Consider the following 16,754-nt stretch of genomic DNA (forward strand, 5'->3'; position numbering starts at 1 on the left):
TTGCAAATCTCTGCTAGAAGAGCCCAAGGTTTCTACTGATTATGACAAATGAGGGAAACCATTGAGCCTAAGTTCCTTTGAGTCTGGCTTACTTCACTTAATATGATCTTTTCTAAGTCTTTCCATTTCCTAACAAATGGGGCAATGTCATTCTTTCTGACGGCAGCATAGAATTCCATTGTGTACAAATACCACATCTTGTTGATCCACTCATCAACTGAGAGACATAGGTTGGTTCCATATCTTTGCTATGGTAAATAGTGCTGCAATGAACATTGTTGTGCTGGTGGATTTAGTATGTCCTTGTTTCTGGATGACTGGGTAAATGCCAAGTAGTGGAATTGCTGGGTCATAGGGGAGCTCTATGTTTAGTCTTTTGAGGAACTGCCATACTGCTTTCCATAGTGGTTGAATGAGTTTGCACTCCCACCAACAGTGTAGTAGTGATCCCTCCTGGTCACATGCCCTCCAGCATCTGTTGTTATTAGTTTTCTTGATCCTGGCCATTCTAACTGGAGTGTCTCTCATCTCTTTTGCTGGCCCTTGGTTATCTCATATTGTTATAATATTTCACCTTGTTATCTGATATATTTTATATATGTTTAATTGGTTATTTGAAATTGGATAGGGAAGGGGGGAATCAAGATGAGCAGGGGTGGGGGAGGGAAATGGGGACCATGTCATGAGAAAGGGTATCAATGTTTGTGAAGTAATGCATCTTCTATCAGGTGAATATAATGTAACCCTTCTATTAATTACAATAAAAAAAATATATGAAGAACATTCCTGCTGTTCCTAGTATAGTACAATAGGATCTCAGTGAATTTGTTAGTGGTAGGAACCTGTACTTGGGATGGAGAGAGGTCCCTAGGATATCGTTGCATTTAAATCTCAGGAAGGAATTAATCCATATCTACCCATTGTGTAATGCCCTAACCCTGTGTCTACAGAGGCATGACAGCCATATTAACGACTCTAGAATCAGCTCAACTGCTGCCTTCACTGAGCTTGCAGTCCAGGCTCCGGCCCTGGTATTAAATACCCACTCGAAACTGTAGAGACACAAATTGAGTCTGTCTTTGAGGAGCCTCTTTAGTTAGTTCCAAGTCTTATGATTTCCGTTCCTTACTTGTGTGTTAAATCAAAGCTTTCATGTGATCTGTTAGCATTCTTTTTCTGTGTCTGAGATAGAAAGGAGTTCTTTGCTATTTTTCTCAATGCAAAAATTTAGTGTTCTCTTCTATTTTTATATGTTCAAATTTTTGAGGGTTTTTTTAATTGTTTTTATAAAGGTGATGTAGTTACAGGAACACTGGTCAGGGAACCAGTACATTTGTTTTGAGACAAGGTCCTCCCTTCCCTTGCTCTCTCCCAGATTCCCCCCTCCCCCAGCCCCCCCCCCCCCGCCCATCCCACACACACAAGTTGTTTGATTTATTTTCAATACAGTGTCTAGAGAGTGCCTTGGCTGCATTATTCACACTTTGTCCCTCCATTTCTGTGTCCCCTGCCTTTACCCTCCCAAAGACAGATAAGCAAACAAAGAAGACAAAAAGAAAACAAAAACAGTGACAAAGAAAAAAAACCTCTTGTTTCCATTTTCTGGAGTTCATTTCAATAACTATTATTTTATGGGATCAGCGGCACATAGGCATTGTGCTTTTGTGTTCCTCTCCCAAGAATATCTCCTTTGATCTCACTGTATGTGAATGCCTAGAACCTGTATAATTTATCATGTCCTCGTGAATTTTAGATCTAGCTTCCAGCAAGAAGTTCTTATTTCTGCTAAGTCTCCCATACTGACTAGATGATGTACTTGAATGGAAATCTTCTTACTATCTAAATACCTTGCTCTTTGCTAGGCCTATTGGTATATATCTGCTGTCCTATCCCTTCCTTGGTGAGGCAGGAGGCTCACAAAAGCCCAGAAGTTTGAGACCAGCCTAAGTAAGATTATAAGATCTTCATTTCAAAAATAAATAAATTATGAGGAAAGGGGATGCAGAAGGGAAATGGGGACAAAAACATGAGAAGGGGTAGCAATGATTGTTAAGTAATATACCTTCTATCTGGCAAATATAATGTAACCCTTCTTTTCATTACAATTAATTAATTAATTAATTAGCCTGTCATGGTGGCTTTTGCCTGTAATCCTAGCTACTCAGGAGTCTGAGATCCGAGGATCAAGGTTCAAAGCCAGCCCAGGCACAAAAGGACCTGAGACTCTTATCTCCAATTAACCACTAGAAAATGGGAAGTGGGGCGTGGCTCAAGGGTAGGGCAGTAGCCTTGAGCTGTAGAGCTCAGGGACAGAGCCAAGGCCCAGAGTCCAAGCCCCAGGACCCACTAAATAAATAAATAAACAAACAAACAAAATAAATAAATTAGCTGAGCACCATTGGCTCACATTTATAATTCTAGCTACTAAAGAGACTAAGATAAAAGGTTCATGTCCATTGCCAAGCCAGGTTTAAAAAAAAATCTTTTAAGACTTCATCCCCAAAATCACTAGCAAAACCCAAGTTAGAGGCAGGGCTTTCATGGTAGAACACCAGCTATGACCAAGCCAGCCCAGTGAGAATACAAAGAGCTGAAGACAAGCCCTAATACCACCATAATAAATAAACAAATAAGCAAGCAAGCAAGTGGGGCATACCTAATCACAGCTACATGGGAAGCTAAAACTGAGGAGGATCAATGTTTGAGGCAAGACTTGAGATTATTTATTATTAGTTATTATTATGTAGATGGCTTGTTGTCAACCAATAGCTGGTGGCACACACCTAAATACCAAATTATGGTACAAGTGTGTACCAAGGCTGCACGGTGACCCTAGACCACAGGTGACCATGTTGGCTCCTGCCCGTCATCCTAACTACTCGGGAGGACAGAATTGTTCAAATTCACCAGGGGCAGAAAAGTCCTTGAGATTCCTATCTCCAAATAACCAGAAAAATAAAAAGCTCAAAATAGAGGCATGGCTCAGCTGGTAGAGAGCCAGCTGTGGCAGAAGAAATTACAGGACCCTGAGTTCATTCCCCCAATACAGGCAAATAAATAAATAACAAGTGAAAAAAAGAGAGTGGCTGAAAATACATGGCCCAGTGGAAAAGCATTTGCCTGACAAATCTTAATTTCAAGCCTCAGGGGCAGAAGGAGAAGGAGAAAAAGGAGAAAGACGAGAGAGAGGAAGAGGAAGAGAAAGAGGAAGAAGAAGAAGAAGAAGAAGAAGAAGAAGAAGAAGAAGAAGAAGAAGAAGAAGAAGAAGAAGAAGAAGAGGAGGAGGAGGAGAAGGAAGAGGAGGAGGAGGAGGAGGAGGAGGAGGAGGAGGAGGAGGAGGAAGAAGAAGAAGAAGAAGAAGAAGAAGAAGAAGAAGAAGAAGAAGAAGAAGAAGAAGAGGAGGAGGAGGAGGAGGAGGAGGAGGAGGAGAAGCAGGAGGAGGAGGAGAAGCAGAAGCAGAAGCAGAAGCAGAAGCAGAAGCAGAAGCAGAAGCAGAAGCAGAAGAAGAAGAAGAAGAAGAAGAAGAAGAAGAAGAAGAAGAAGAAGAAGACACCCTTTGTCCTGTGTGCCATATTGTACTGCCCAAGTTGGAGTGAAAAATAATGTTCAAGTGCTTTTCCCTGTCTGCATCCCCCATGTTCCTGCCCAATCAGAGTCTTCCTGGTTTCTCTCTTTTCCAGGTGTGGGAAGGCACATGGAGACCAGGATCCCCTGCCCTGAGGAGTGACTTTTATCAGGAAGCATATGGTCAGAGAAACACAGTTGTCTGAAGTTTAATTTTAACATCCTGTAAATACTTTTTTTTCCTTTCATGCTGCATAGGATCTAGGCCAAAGACTGTGGGTGAAGAGAGAGAGAAAGAACTGGGAAAACTAAAAATGACAATGAGAGAAGCAATGGTACATGCTCACTTGAAAAATAACTTGAGAAGACATTGCTGGGTTTTGGTGTGGGAGTATGCAAACGATATGTAAATGGATGCCCATGCCTACTTAAATTATTACAGTCATTTGATTTCAAATAATTGGGTGCATGTCATTGGAAATACTTTCCTGGAGTCTACCGTGAGAAATAATGAGCTGCTAATCTCACAGTCCCTGTCTGTCTGATTATGGGTGAAACATTTTCCCATTCTGACCCTTTGGATTTCTTTTTATGTGTAGAGCTATATATCATCTTTAAGGTTATTTTCCAGTTTTTAAATTGATTCTTGTTACAAGGAATAGGGGTTTCCTTTGCCTTTAGTATTTCTAAGAAACTAATCTCAGAATTGGTACACTCTTTGAAAGTCTGGGTCATAGTGAAGCTATTAAATAAAGACCAAGAAAGAAGAGGAAGGAGGAGAGGGAAAGAAAAAAGAGAGGGAGAGAGAGAGTCGAAAGATGTTATGCCATGGGACTGGGATGGGAGTTTGGCCTAGTGGTAGAGTGCTTGCCTAGCATGCACGAAGACCTGGGTTCAATTCCTCAGTACCACATACATAGAAAAAAGCCGGAAGTGGTGCTGAGGCTCAAGTGGTAGAGCTCTAGCCTTGAGAAAGTCCAAAAACAGTGCTCAGGCCCTGAGCTCAAGCCCAGGACTGGCAACAAAAAAAAAAAAAAAAAAAAAAAAAAAAAAAAAAAAAAAGATGTTGTGCCAGGCAGTGATGGCTCCCTTCTGTAATCCTACTACTTGGGAGCCCTAGATCTGAGGATCACAGTCCCAAGCCAGCCCAGGCAGGAAAGTACCTGAGACTCTTATCTCCAATAAACCACCAAAAACCAAATGGTGACACTGTGCCTCAAGCTAGCTTTGAGCAAAAGAAGCTCAGGAACACCACTCAGGCTCTGAGTTCAAGCACCAGGATTGACATCAAAAGAAAAAAGAATCAGAAGTTGTTTTAACAACAACAATGAGATTATCCAGCCAAGCACCCGTGGCTCAGCTCTGTAAGCCAGCTCCTCAGGAGGCTGAGATCTGAGGATTACAGTCTGAAACCAGTAGTGCAGAAAAGTCTGTAAAACTCTAATCTCCAATTTACTATCCGCCCCCCCACCAGAATTCCAAAATGGAGCTGTGGCTCAAGTGGAAGCACTCCAAACTTGAACAAAAAAGCTAAGCAAGCGTATAGGGCCCTGAGATCAAACCCCAGTATCAGCACACACAGAAAGAAGGAAAAAAAGAAAGGAAAGAAAGGAAGGAAGGAAGGAAGGAAGGAAGGAAGGAAGGAAGGAAGGAAGGAAGGAAGGAAAGAAAGAAAGAAAGAAAGAAAGAAAGAAAGAGAGAGAGAAAGAAAGAGAGAAAGGGAGAGGAAGGGAAAGGAAGGAAGGAAAGGAGGAAGAAAGGAAGGAAGGAAGGAAGGAAGGAAGGAAGGAAGGAAGGAAGGAAGGAAGGAAGGAAGGAGAAAAAAATGAAAAAGTAAGAGAGAGAAGAAAATACAGCTATCCCTGGCAGAAGGCTATAAGAAACTCTCCACAATGTTCTACAGTGCACAGAGATATGGCACTGAAGCTCCCCTGTGTCTCCTCAGCAAGGACATCTAATGGTGCTATGAAGTTCTCAATTCTTTTCCAGTTATTCCAGATAGAAAATTCCACACAACTCATTTTTCCCTAGAACAAGCAGATTTTCTGGGACTAGAGCTGTCCACACAGAGGTTTTTGCCATCTACTGAGAATGCAGAGAGAGGGGAAACACACCCTCACCAATGCCTTTACAGTGACCTCCGACCCTCACCAATGCCTTTACAGTGACCTCCGACCCCACCTTCATCCCTGTGCGTGAAATGCATCCATGCAGATTTCATCGAACTAGATTGACTTGAATCCCTTGAAACTCGTTTTAAGCCTTTCACCCTTCAGCCTGATTGTATGAATCCTCCTTCACATTTCCTGTACAGCTCCTGTGTTTGATCATCCCTCCCATCTCCAACCCCATCATCCTTCCATGACTAATCTGGGGGGGGGGGCGGGGAGAAGGGGGGAAGGGAATGGTTCTCAGATTCTTTGGTCCTGGGCCCTTCCTGAGACAGTATGAGTTAATTTTAAATTCACTTTTTGATTCATTTTCCCGAGTCATTTCCTTCTCTTATTCAAAGAATAAATACACGTTTGGGCACCACTGCAGGTGTGTTGTGTGTTGGACTATTTGGAATACAGAACTTTGGCTTCTCCTTCCAAGATGGCTGCAATCTAGCTGGAGAGATAAATCTACCATTTGCTTAGTAATTTTCAAAATGAATTTATAATCAAGCTCTAAGTGGCATATCCAATGAGCAAAGGCTGTAGGATTTCAACTAGGGCCATCTGGAGGAGGGCAAGTATAAATTAACCATTTAAATATGAGAGAGAAGCTGGGTTCTGGTGGCTCATGGCTATTAGCCTAGTGAAATAAGAGGCTGAGATCTGAGGATCATGATTAGAAGCCAGCACAGGCAGACAAACCCAGGAGATTCTTATGTCCAATTGATCAGCAAAAGGCTAAATGAGGAGGTGTATGTAGCTCAAGTGGGGGGAAAAAAAAGCCAAGTGAGAGTGTAAAGGCCTGAGTTCAAGACCCAGTATAGGCTTGGGAAGAAAGAAGAGATTCAGCCTCATGCGCTTATGGAACAGTAAGAATGCAGGAATTAAAGCAAGGCCTTACAGCCTGGGCTCTGAAAGGACAGAGCACAGGGACAAGCAATCCATGCTGAGAACCACTGAGATTAAGGCCAGAGGATCTGGAACACAGTGAGAGGCAACGAGAACCATGCTCCTGAAAGCTATCATCCACAGTATCTTCCATCTCAGTTGCCATGATCCAACCACATTCGCATTGGGGTCTATTTATGACCGAAGGAGACGATGCTGTGAAGTCATCAGCTACTTCCCACACTCCACATCATCCTGACGATGAGGCATCAGCTGGCAGAAGTGAGCGTCATTCCCATAAAGGTCAACCATCAGCCAGCTGGAAGAGAAGGTGGAGTAGGAAGTGGAGACTTGAGTGAGAAAGGTAGGAGTGGGTGGGAAGTTGGGGTGACTATGAAAAGGGTGGAGAAGAAATGGAATGCCTAAAATACGCAGATACAATTATTTGCAGCTTGCTGGGTGGGGGGGAAATACTGCACCATTTCAGCACCGTTGGTGACTGGACAGCACTCCCTTCACCCCCCCCCCCCGCCCCGCCCCACCCCTCGCCCTGCACCTTCCCCCCCACAGGCCTGGCTTCCACTCTGGACCCTCTGGATCTGTATGGGATTACAAGAAGAGGCTTGTGATTGGCCATTCCACAATCTTTTACCAATCTCCAGCAGCACTCGGATGGATTACTGGTGCCTCATGGAGTTGCTTGCATTTACCAGCTCATGGAAAAAAAAAATCTATTATCAATATTGCCAAAAGCTAAAGAGAGTGACACTTTGGTAAAGGAACACAGACTAACTAAACATTGTGATGTTACTCTTAGACAAAATAAAATAAAAACTTGGTGTAGCCAGGTGCTGGTGGCTCACACCTGTAAATTGTAGCTACTGAGGGAGGCTAAGATGAGACGATTGTGGTTCAAAGCCAGCCTGAGCAGGAAAGTTTGTGAGACTCTCATCTCCAATGACCCACCAGAGCTAGTTTTGTGCACAAATGCTCAGGGACAGTGCTGTGGCCCTGAGTTCAAGGCCTACTCCTGACTATAAAAATGAGAACAACTTGATGTAACAATTCTGATTTTTCACAATTACTCAAAGCCCAAATGGTAGTTCTTATTTTTCCAAATGGTAGTTCTTGATTTATAAAAATTGAAATTGAATTACATTAGTAAGTGCATTTTGGGGTTTGGCCACAGTGTTTCAACAGACGGCATTAGTGAAATAGAGTAATATTTTGTGGTGAGACAGGAGAACCAGGGAACAGTAACAGTTTTGTTATGTGTTGTGTGCCAGTATTAGGGCCTAGGTACTGTTATGTACCTTTTTTGGCCAAAGCTAATATTCTACCACTTGAGCCACAATTCATTGCTGGCTTTTTTCTGGTTAATTAGAGATAAAAGTCTCACAGACTTCCTGCCTGAGCTGGCTGTGAACCATGATCTTCATTTCCGCCTCCTTTAGTAGCTGAGATTTACAGGCTGGAGCCATTAATGCTCAGCTCCTTTTATTTGTTAAGATCATGTTTTGTGTTGTGCTTTGCACTAGCCAAGAAATTTTCTGAATGTAAAAAACAGACAAAAAACAGAAAACTGCCAGGCAACTGTTCACGCCTATAATCCTAGCTACTCAGGAAGCTGAGATCTGAAGCTCTCGGTCTGAAGCCAGCCTGGGTAGGAAAGTCCATAAGACTTATCAACAAATAATATCACACACACATACACTCATGGTATTAAATAAAGAGGAGGCCTATAGAAAAGAAGACTCAGAGATACTAAGCACATGAGCTTTCACAGAACCTGGATCTGGAAGCGAGGATAGAGGCTTCCTGTCTGATTGGAGATGACTTGCCTCTCATGTCTTCTTATCCCTCTATGGCCTTTCTGTGTCCTTAGCCTAGCTATGACTTTGGCTCCCTGACTATTCATCTGACACATAGCTTGGGTTGCTACGATGCCAAACTCCCAGCCTAATTCAAAGTCAAGCACCAAACTTCCTACTAAATAAAGAACTATCCTGACAGTTTAAGACACTTGCCTTCCATTTTCTATTCCTTATAGTTGGACAAGTGTAATATACTCATCTCATTAAAAAAAAGTTCCACTTAATTCAGCAGGTTTAGATGACAGTCTTCTGTCCTCTCCTCCTCCCACTTTGCCCTAAATTTATCATCCTGTCACTTCTAACTCTCTCTTCTATGTCTACTCTTTTAGAAGTAGTAGTCCTTTTTGTCTTCTGTTTGGCATAGTGTGGATCCATACAAAGGTATCAGTTTTGATCATTTCTATTTCAAAACAGAACTGGATGTGGTGGCACATGCTTATAATCCCAGCATTTGGGAAGAATTCGAGGCCAGGGCTACATAACAAGGTCCAGTCTAGGAGAGAGAAAGACAGAGAGACATGCAGATAGACAGAGAAAGAAATGACAAATATACCCATTCTCTACGAACACTACCTCATCTGACTCTGTGACTAAGCTTTGAGTATTCATTTATCCCCATTTTGTAAAAAGGGAACATTCAGACTAGTTGAGCTGACTGAAGTCGTTCAGTTTATAAAACAGAGGAAGCCCGAATGTCTCACCCTGTTTAATCACAAAAGCCATTTCCTTTCCCCTTCGCCCAGCACCACTGCTCTCATGCCCATGCATCCTGGTGCCTTTGGGCTTTGCCATTGGACAATCAAAACAGTGCACACATGTGCCCCATTTCTGTGGGCATCTGTGTCCTTCACAGTTGGATTATCACCATCCAGAGGGAGGCAGGCAGGACACAGGCCTGGCAAACCCAGCCTTGTCTCAGAAACCTACAATGCTGTCAGCTTTGGTATCAGATTTTTTTCCCCTCTGATCATGTTTTCTTCAAGCTAACACCAAGATAACTGGAAATTCCTATCATCCCGGGGATGATAGAGTAGGAAAAAAGGAAAGCAACTCAAGAAATGACAAAACATTCTTCTTATTCTTCTTCTTCCTATGTAGAGAGAGAAAAGTTTGCCTCATAATGACACCATCAGATGCTGAATTTAAGAAGCAACACAGTGCAAAAGAAGAAGAGAAAACAGGCACAGATATGAGTGCCTGCTGCCTTTACAGCAAGCCCGAAGTCCTCTCTCTCTGTCTCTGTCTCTGTCTATCTCTGTGACTCTCTATCTCTGTCTGACTCTATCTCTCTGTCTCTCTGTCTCTCTCTGTCTCTCTCTCTCTCTCTCTCTCTCCCTCTCTCTCTCTCTCTCTCTCTCTCTCTCTCTCTCTCTCTCTCTCTCTCTCTCTCTCTCTCTCTCTCTCTCTCTCTTCCTCTCTCTTGGGTTGAATTTAGGGCCTCAGGGCTGTCCCTGAACTCTTCCACCAAGGCTAGTACTCTACCACTTTAAGCCACAGCACACCTCCAGTTTTCTGGTGGCTGATTGGAGATAAGAGTCTCATGGACTTTCCTGCTGGGGCTGGCTTTGAATAGTGATCCTCAGATCCTAAGATCTCAGATTCGGAGTAGCTAGGATTACAGGCACAAGCCACTGGCACCAGGCCAGATGCCTTTGCCACCCGCCCCCCCCCCCAGAATATGATCTTTTTTAATGTCAACACCCCAGGTATGCTGGCCCTCAAAGTATATTCTTGGTCTCCCCCCACCCCCACACACCCCCCCACACACACAATGCAGCTCCACTCCAGTCTCTACTGTACTGCTACCTCAGCTGAGAGCCTCTGGGCCCCATGCTTTGTAAATCCTCCTGTGCTCTGACAACCCATGATTCCTAGAATCACAGCCATTCTCCACCCAGCAGCCTCGGCGGAGCCCAGCATGGCACAGAGTCAGGAGAGCTGCATCAGCTGACACATGGGAAGAAGCAGTTGTCTCCCCACTGGAGAGGAAGATGGGGAGGGGGAAAAATACAACCGGGAGCTGATCAGCCAGTGCCTTCACTCCTGGCAACAAATCCCTTGGCTCTTCTTTACGCCCATTGGCATTTCTTATGCTTAGAACTTAGCCTAGTTTCTGAAAACACTATTTTGTTTAATTACCAATATAAGCAAACTCTTTATGCCATTAACAAGGCCCTGGTGCCTCCACAGATGACTGACTCCCCAGAGGCCCACACCTTGGAGAGTCCACTCCCAGAACCCCTATCTAAGGGTGTCCCTGGCTCTCCAAACTTCTGGGACACAGACTTTGACAACACTGATGAAAGGTCATGATCAGGAGGGAGCTAGCCCTCACCCCTTCCCCGAATCCACTCTCAGCTCCTCACTAGTCCCTGAATTCCATGTCCCCAATGTATTTGGTCCATTATCAGAATCCGTGTCAGGCCCTCAGTGTCAACCAGGAAAGGTTGCTTGAGTCAGCTGGTTGAATAACTGGATAAACTGTTCCCATAGTTCCTATAAGATGGCTCTTCTTCATCAACTGGAGACCCCAGGAAAGAGGACTGGGTGGGGGGGGGGGGGGGAGAGACATGCACCTGTGCCTGCAGAGCCTTCTTGATTGGCAAAGATAGACACACAGGTTCTGGATCCAAGGGTTCTTAATACACTTCTGCCTCAAATCTACAGGGACAAGCTCTTCTTCCCTGAGGCCTGACCCTTCCAGTACCTCAGGAAGAGATGGGGGAGGGGTATTTCAACAACCTTCCCAGAGTTCTAAGTCTTCGGGGATCAAGAGTGGAGCTGGCACTATTATAAGTCCTATGCAGGACCACAGTGAGCCCATAGCTTCAGTCCTGAGTGTCGCCACAGGCGGCTTGAGCCATGTGTCTCATCATCAGGTATGAATGTGTGGTCAACCCAGAAACAACTCCAGGGAGGAGCACCTGAGAGACACAGGCTGGAGTGAAAGCCAGGCCCACAATCACTCCATGTGGCTGGGCTGAGCAGGATCTGAGTCCCGCTGGAGATGTAGGTCTGGGAAGTGCCATCTGCTAAGGTTGGTATTGCATTTATTGGAAATTCAGAGCTCTGCCACAGCTGATTTCAGAAAGCTGAGATGGATTGCTCTTTCTTCCTGCCCTCTCCTAAAATCCACATCCAGTCAGTCTTTGAGCATTTCCTGAGACCCCCATGACATCTGCAAGAGTGTAAGTAAGTGATTTCTCCAGCCCTCCATTCACTATGTGTTCATTGTTGAACTTGCAAAGAAAGTTCATGAGTGCCAGGTATATGGAGATTCAGGATATCAAATACCTATACTTTGTAACTACAAGCTTTTTATTAGTACATTAAAAAGCAGACTTTCAGATTTCACACGTACACACACACACACACACACACACACACAAACTAAGCCTTAGAGAGGTTGAGTAACCCTACCAAGTTTCCTGTCTTTCCAATGTACTTTTATGTTTTGTACAAACCATTGTACTTCCCCACCCTCACTTCACTAGCCTTTCCTCATTCTTCGAGGTTCAGCTCCAACCCCACCACCAACACCACCACCACCTCCTGGTCAGAAACCTTCCAGCTCACAGGCACACAGCACCCCTCAGTCAATGGGTACTTATTATAGAGGAAGCACCAACCCACTCCACTCTGGTTTCCATGGAAGCAAGGATATCTCTCAACAAGATGTTTAAGACACGAAAGGCCTACAGCTATGTCTTATGCTATTTTGGACAGTAGTTGTTTTGCTCCCTTGAACCATTTAATTTGTTTAAATACTTTTTGATACAACTGCAATTGTATTCTTTTGACTCATACTTGTTGCTCAAATGCTTATTGTTTGCTTGTTACAAAACTTAGAGCAGTCTCTGCCTTAAGAAGTTAAATTGGGAGAACGAACCAAAACAACCCAGTGGGAGTGGGGGTGAGGGTAAAGGATTTAGAATCATGATGAAAGTACACTTATGTATGCCTGCATGCATTAAAAATTGGACTGCAGATGACAATTGCACATAAAGCAAGAATTTGGTTAAGTAAGGGAAATTTGAATGGCAAGGTTGAGGGGTGAGTTAACAAATGTGGAGGAAACCTGGATGTATTCTGAGGCTGAGAGCCTCAGAGAATAGCGGTAAGGCTGTTCATCCAGGACAACACAACTGAGGATTAGCCACAGGTACCTCTGGAAGAACCAACTAACCAGGGCTGGGAATGTGGTTCAGTGGTAGAGTGCTTGCCTAGCATACATGAAGCCCTGGGTTCGATTCCTCAATACCACATACATAGAAAAAGTCAGAAGTGGCAGTGTGGCTCAAGTGGGGGGTTGCTAGCCTTGAGCAAAAGAAGTGCAGGGACAGTGCCCTGGCACTGAGTTCATGCTCCATGACTAGCAAAAAATAAAAATAAAAAAGAATCAAATAACCACTAGGATCCAGGATGGGAGCATTGGAGGATTAGGACTGAGCTTAATCCTGGGTCTCAGGAAGACAAAGAGAATGAGGACTGAGAAGAAGAAAAACAGGACACAACCCTTCATCTTCTGGAGCATTCCTAGGATTCAGGAGTTCAGCTTGAAAAATATACTGCATATGATTTAATATTAAACAATAAGATCAAAACAATAATAATCATTGTAGATCAGAGATGCAAGGATTTTGCATTGATACAGAACTAAAGCTCAAAAAAAAAGACAGAAAAGGAAAAAAAAAGAGTCAATGGAAATGAGATCCAGGATACTGGAGAGGAGAAATGGAAGTTCTAGGCAGAACTTTGCTACATTTCCTAGTATGATTTTCCTTTGTATATTTCCCCAAAATATGAGCATGTGATTCTATTCAACCACACTACTAGGGCTGTGGCTTTGAAGGTCATGTATCTTGACCTTTATAATAGATAGTTGGCTCATGAGGACACAGAGACAATTCTCCTTCAGTCCCCAAATCACAAGCCCAGCTCTGAGAGGAAGGAGAGGCAATGAAGGCAGAGAGAAGGTCCTAGAAGTTCCAGGAACTCAGGAAGCCTGCTCTGAGGAGCACCTCGGCTAAGGCCACTGTGTTTCCAAAATGTCTTGAAAACGTTGCATCCCTTTCTGATCTTCCCCTCACAATTACCTTCTTCCTCATCTGAAAGAAATACATGCTTCAGCAGGACACTGATGGTTCATGCTTATCATCCTAGCTACTCAGGAGACTGAAATCTGAGGATCGTGGTTCAAAGCCTGTCTGTGTGGGTAAGCCTGTGGGACTCTAATTGATCATGGGAGAAACAAAAGGCAGAAGTGGCATTATGTCTCAAGTGGTACAGGGCTAGCCTTAAGCAAAAAGGAGTTTGGGGACAGTACCCAAGCCCAGAATAAAGCCCCAGGACTGACAAAAAAAAAGACATACTTTTTACCCATTCTGAACCTTTCTAGAAGATATCTCATCAGCAAAGCACACAAAGACAAAACTTGTTTTTGAATCATTCCCAAATTAATGGTCTCCTAGGTGGTACATTCATTAAGAATAGGATTTCCATGATAGAGAGGAGTGGTGTTTAAACATGGATGTTTTGTAAAAATGAATATAGATGAATCTTTTGTTGTTGTTGTTGTTGGTTGTGGGACTTGAACTCTGGGCCTGGGCAATGTCCCTGAGCTATTCAGCTCAAGGCTACCACCCTACTCCTTGAACCAAAGCCTCACTTCCAGTTTTCTGGTAGTTAACTGGAGATAAGAGTCTCATGGACTTTAGTGTCCAGGCTGGCTTTGAACTGCAATCCTAAGATCTCAGCCTCCTGAGTAGCTAGGATTACAGGTGTGAGCCACCATGCCTGGCTGAATGAATCTTTAAATACAATGGAATAATATAATATAGATAAACCTTTAAAATGTTTAGGTAGATTAAAGAACCCAGCCACAAAAGACCATATTTTATATGAATCTATTTATATGAAATTTCCAAGGTAGGCAAGTCTATAGAAATAGAAAATAAGCCAGTGGTAGACAGAAGCTGGACAATGGAGAAAATGGGTGTCACTACTAATAGATGTGGGGTTTTCTTACGGGGATGTTGAAAATGTTCTGCAATGAGTTCATAAGGATGACCATATGACCTTATGAATGTTCCACACCTTAATTCTATACCTTAAGATGATGGTGTTTATGGTCTTTGAATTGTCCTTTAATTTCTAAAGGAAAAGAAAAACACAGAATGAAATATCACTTTAATAGAGGTTAAAAAAAATATTGTTTAGATAGAGCCACGAGAGAATGTCTCACATTTAATGGTCAGTTTCTGTGACCCAGACATTTAGATGTTTTATATCTGGTTTTTTTTTTCCCATTTAGACAACACAGCAACCACGAGAAAGAAGTAGGCATATCTTTTTCATTTCACAGATAAAGAGATAAGGCTCACAGAAACAGCTTAACCAAAGATACAGAGCTAGTTAACGCCCCAGTCACAATTACGACTCAGGCTACTTGCCCTCACAGGTTATGTGCTTTTTACTGTTATATGATGCTTCCATGCTTCTTGTGAAAGGACTACTGAGTAATATACCTTTGTTGTACCTTGCAAAACAGTGGGACAGAATCAGTGATTAGTTTCATAATGTCTTTTATTGCTTTTGTAAACATTATGTACAGAGGGGTGACAGTTACATAAATCAGGTAGCAAGCATGGTTCTTTCTTTTTAGATTCAGAGTACTTTTTCTTTCTTTACTTTTTTGTGTGTGCCCATATTGGGGCTTGATCTCAAGGCTTGGTCCCTGTCCTTGAACTTCTTTTGCTCAACATTAGCACTCTCCACTTGAGCCACAACTCTGCTTCCAGCTTTTTCTGAGTAGTTTATTGAAGATAAGCATCTCACGGATTTGATTGCCCAGGCTGGCTTCAAACCATGATCCTCAGATCTCAGCCACCTGACTAGCTAGGATTACAGGAGTGAGCCACCAGTGCTTGGCTAAGAGTACATTTCTCTGTGGACAGTATGACCCCTTCCCTGGCTCTCTCTACCTAAAGATTGTTAACTATCCCCTCTTGCAGATGATCTCTGGAGTAGCCCTCACCAGTGGCAACTACACCCCAGTCACCAGGTTCATCTTGCTGGGATTCTCCAGTTACCCAGACCTGCAGGTCCTTCTGTTTGGAGGCTTTCTGGTCATCTATGCGGTGACAGTGGTGGGCAGCCTGGGAATGATGGCTCTCATCCTCACTGACTCACATCTCCATAGCCCCATGTACTTCTTTCTCAGCGTCCTCTCGTTTCTTGATATCTGCTACTCTTCTGTGGTCACACCCAAGCTGTTGGTCAACTTTCTGGTTTCTGACAAGTCCATCTCTTTCAAGGGCTGTGTGGTCCAGCTGACGTTCTTCGTGGTGCACGTGACAGCCGAGAGCTTCCTGCTGGCCTCCATGGCATATGATCGCTTCATGGCCATCTGCCGGCCCCACCACTATGGTGCTGTGATGACCAAGAAGACTTGTCTCCAGCTGGTGGCAGTTGCATACGCATTCGGTGGAGCCAACGCTGTGATTCAGACTGGGAATGTCTTTGCCCTGCCCTTCTGTGGGCCCAATCAGGTAACACACTACTTCTGTGACATCCCACCCCTTCTCCACCTGGCTTGTGCCAACACAGACACAGCAGAAGAAATCCTCTATATCTTCTCTGCCCTGGTTACCCTTCTGCCTGCTGCAGTCATCCTCACCTCCTATAGCTTGGTCCTGGCAGCCATTGGGAGAAAGAGCTCAGCTGCTGGGCGGGAAAAAGCCCTCTCCACGTGTGCATCCCACTTCCTAGCCATTGCTATTTTCTATGGCACAGTGGTTTTCACCTATGTTCAACCCCACGGGTCCACGAAGGATACCAGCAGCCAAATAGTATCAGTCTTCTACACCATAATAATTCCAATGCTCAACTCCTTCATCTATAGCCTTCGCAACAAAGAGGTAAAGGATGCCCTGAAGAGGAAACTCCACCTCTACAGCTTTCCATGTCAAGTCCTGCAAGGTTGTTCCTTGGAATCCAGCAATCATTGCCTCTAACCAATCGCACAGCAAAATCAACCTCACCAAGGGCAACTCTGTGTTGGAAAGAGATGAAAGAAGTAAGGGGAGGATGGCAGATATTATATCTTGTTCAGAGCATTCCAGTTTAGAAAGCATTTTGGTCTTTATTATACTGAGTATTTGCCGCTGTACTGGGAACAGTCAGGGTTGCACTGATGCATTTGACAGACTGAGGATGCATAACTGAGAAAAGACAGGCGAATTCTCTAAATGCCTTTGGAGACCGTGTATCC

At 43.8% G+C, this 16,754-nt stretch overlaps 1 protein-coding gene across 1 annotated transcript; it reads left to right on the top strand.

The window, feature by feature from the left end:
• The first annotated feature begins 15,495 nt into the window (after window positions 1-15,495).
• Window positions 15,496-16,497, top strand: LOC150052617 (olfactory receptor 5J3-like). The gene has a single exon (XM_090349174.1). The coding sequence runs from the start codon at window positions 15,496-15,498 to the stop codon at window positions 16,495-16,497; it is 1,002 nt and encodes a 333-aa protein (XP_090205300.1).
• Window positions 16,498-16,754: the final 257 nt, after the last annotated feature.

The sequence above is a fragment of the Megascapheus bottae genome, chromosome 16, assembly GCF_031878675.1.
Source record: "Megascapheus bottae isolate mThoBot1 chromosome 16, mThoBot2.hap1, whole genome shotgun sequence".
Taxonomy (NCBI): domain Eukaryota; kingdom Metazoa; phylum Chordata; class Mammalia; order Rodentia; family Geomyidae; genus Megascapheus; species Megascapheus bottae.